The sequence below is a fragment of the Nanorana parkeri genome, unplaced genomic scaffold, assembly GCF_000935625.1.
Source record: "Nanorana parkeri isolate BGI_ZX_2015 unplaced genomic scaffold, ASM93562v1 scaffold81, whole genome shotgun sequence".
In the NCBI taxonomy this organism is placed as follows: Eukaryota; Metazoa; Chordata; class Amphibia; order Anura; family Dicroglossidae; genus Nanorana; species Nanorana parkeri.
Window position 1 is genome coordinate 621,284 of NW_017306349.1, and position 1,746 is coordinate 623,029.

Here is a 1,746-nt window from a genome sequence, read left to right on the forward strand (position 1 = left end):
CTGGCAGACCAAGAGGTGCTGGGGGTGGTACTGGTAGACCATGAGGTGCAGGGGTGGTGTTGTTAGACCATGAGGTGCAGGGGGGTGGTACTGGTAGTCCATGAGGTGACTGCTGCCATGAAACCCGTACACAGCATTCAAAACCCGAACTGTCCAGGTGAATCCTGGACAGGTGGCAACCCTAGGTGGTACTGGTGACCATGAGGTACAGCGGGGGGTACTGGTAGACCATGAGGTGCAGGCGGTGGTACTAGGGTTGCCACCTTTTCTCCAACCGAAACCCAAACACTCTAGTAGCTCCTATCTTAATTTTGGTTGCCCCCGTCTGCCTGACATCTTGTGTCCGGGTTTCTGCTGCCATGAAACTCACAGCCGGGTGGTGTTTCCATTCACAGACCACATCTAGGAGAAGACTCAGCCAGACTCGTCCTCCTCTGTGATTGGTCTACCCGGAGCACACGGGGCGAGCCTACCAAGAAGACCAGACTCCGTGTGCTGCTAGAGAGATCAGAGGGGAGAGAGAGGAGCCATGGACAGGAAAGGTAAGGCGGACGCTCCTCATGTGCTCCTGTCACCCAAAAAAGAGAACTAAAGCCAAAAAAACACCTTATTTTACCTTTTATTTATTTTTTATTTTAAAAATAATAATTTTTTGAATGATATCAGCATGTGATGGAGACGATCACGAGGACTGTCCTCTGGACGTTGTTAGAAAGTCTGTTCAGAACGTTTGGCTTTTTTTTTGATAGTTTTTTATTATTGAATTTAATTTTTACTCTTTTTTTTTTGTAGATTGACCGTTTTTTTTATTTTTTTATTCCCAGCTTATTTATTTAAGTGTGTGTATGTCTGCTTGGTCCAGTAACAAAGTATCTAAATCAATGGAAGTTCCTCTGGATCAACTGTGGGGATGGGGTTCAGATCTTTTCTATTTTTTTTTTTATTTTTATTTTTTTGATTGACCAATTATTCTGCGATTTATTTATTTATGTTTTATTAAGTGTGTGTGTATTATTTGCTTGGTCCAGTAACAAAGTCTATAGTCCATAGAAGTTCCTCTGGATCAACTGGGGGTTACCTGTGGGCATCGGGTTCTGCTTAAGGAGGATTATTTTTATTTTTTTAAATACTTTTTTGTTTTATTGACCGATTTTATTTATTCCAAGCTTAATTATTTAATTATTTAAGTGTGTGTATGTTTGCCTGGTCCAGTAACAAAAGTATCTAATCAACAACAGTTCCTCTGGATCAACTGTGGCCATATGAAGGGTTCTGCCTATGAAGGTTTTTTTTATTTTTTTTATGCTTTTTTGTTTTTATATCAACCAATTTTTTTTTAATTTTATTCCCAGCTTAATTATTTAAGTTTGTGTACTTTTGCTTGGTCCAGTAACAAAAGTATCTAAATCCAAGGAGGTCCCTCTGGATCAACTGTTGGCATAGGGTTCAGATTTTTTTTTTCTATTTTACATTTTTTTTAAAAAAAATTTGATTTGACCAATTATTCTGCGATTTATTTATTTATGTTTTTAATTGTGTGTGTCTATTATTTACTTGGTCCAGTAACAAAGTCTATGATCAATAGAAGTTCCTCTGGATCAGCTGGGGGTTACCTGTGGGCATAGGGTTCTGCTTAAGGAGGATTATTTTTATTTTTTTTTAATACTTTTTTGTTTTTATATTGACCGATTTTATTTATTCCAAGCTTAATTATTTAATTATTTAAATGTGTGTATATGTTGGCTT

General features: G+C 38.1%; 1 protein-coding gene across 1 annotated transcript in view; it reads left to right on the forward strand.

Annotated features, from left to right (window-relative positions):
- The first annotated feature begins 514 nt into the window (after positions 1-514).
- The window catches only part of LOC108805008 (regulator of cell cycle RGCC-like), a 10,324-nt gene continuing 9,092 nt past the window's right edge, over positions 515-1,746 (forward strand). Inside the window, exon 1 of the mRNA XM_018576962.1 lies at positions 515-542. Coding sequence (XP_018432464.1) covers positions 530-542 — 13 coding nt within the window. The 5' untranslated portion in view covers positions 515-529. The remainder of the gene's footprint in view (positions 543-1,746) is intronic.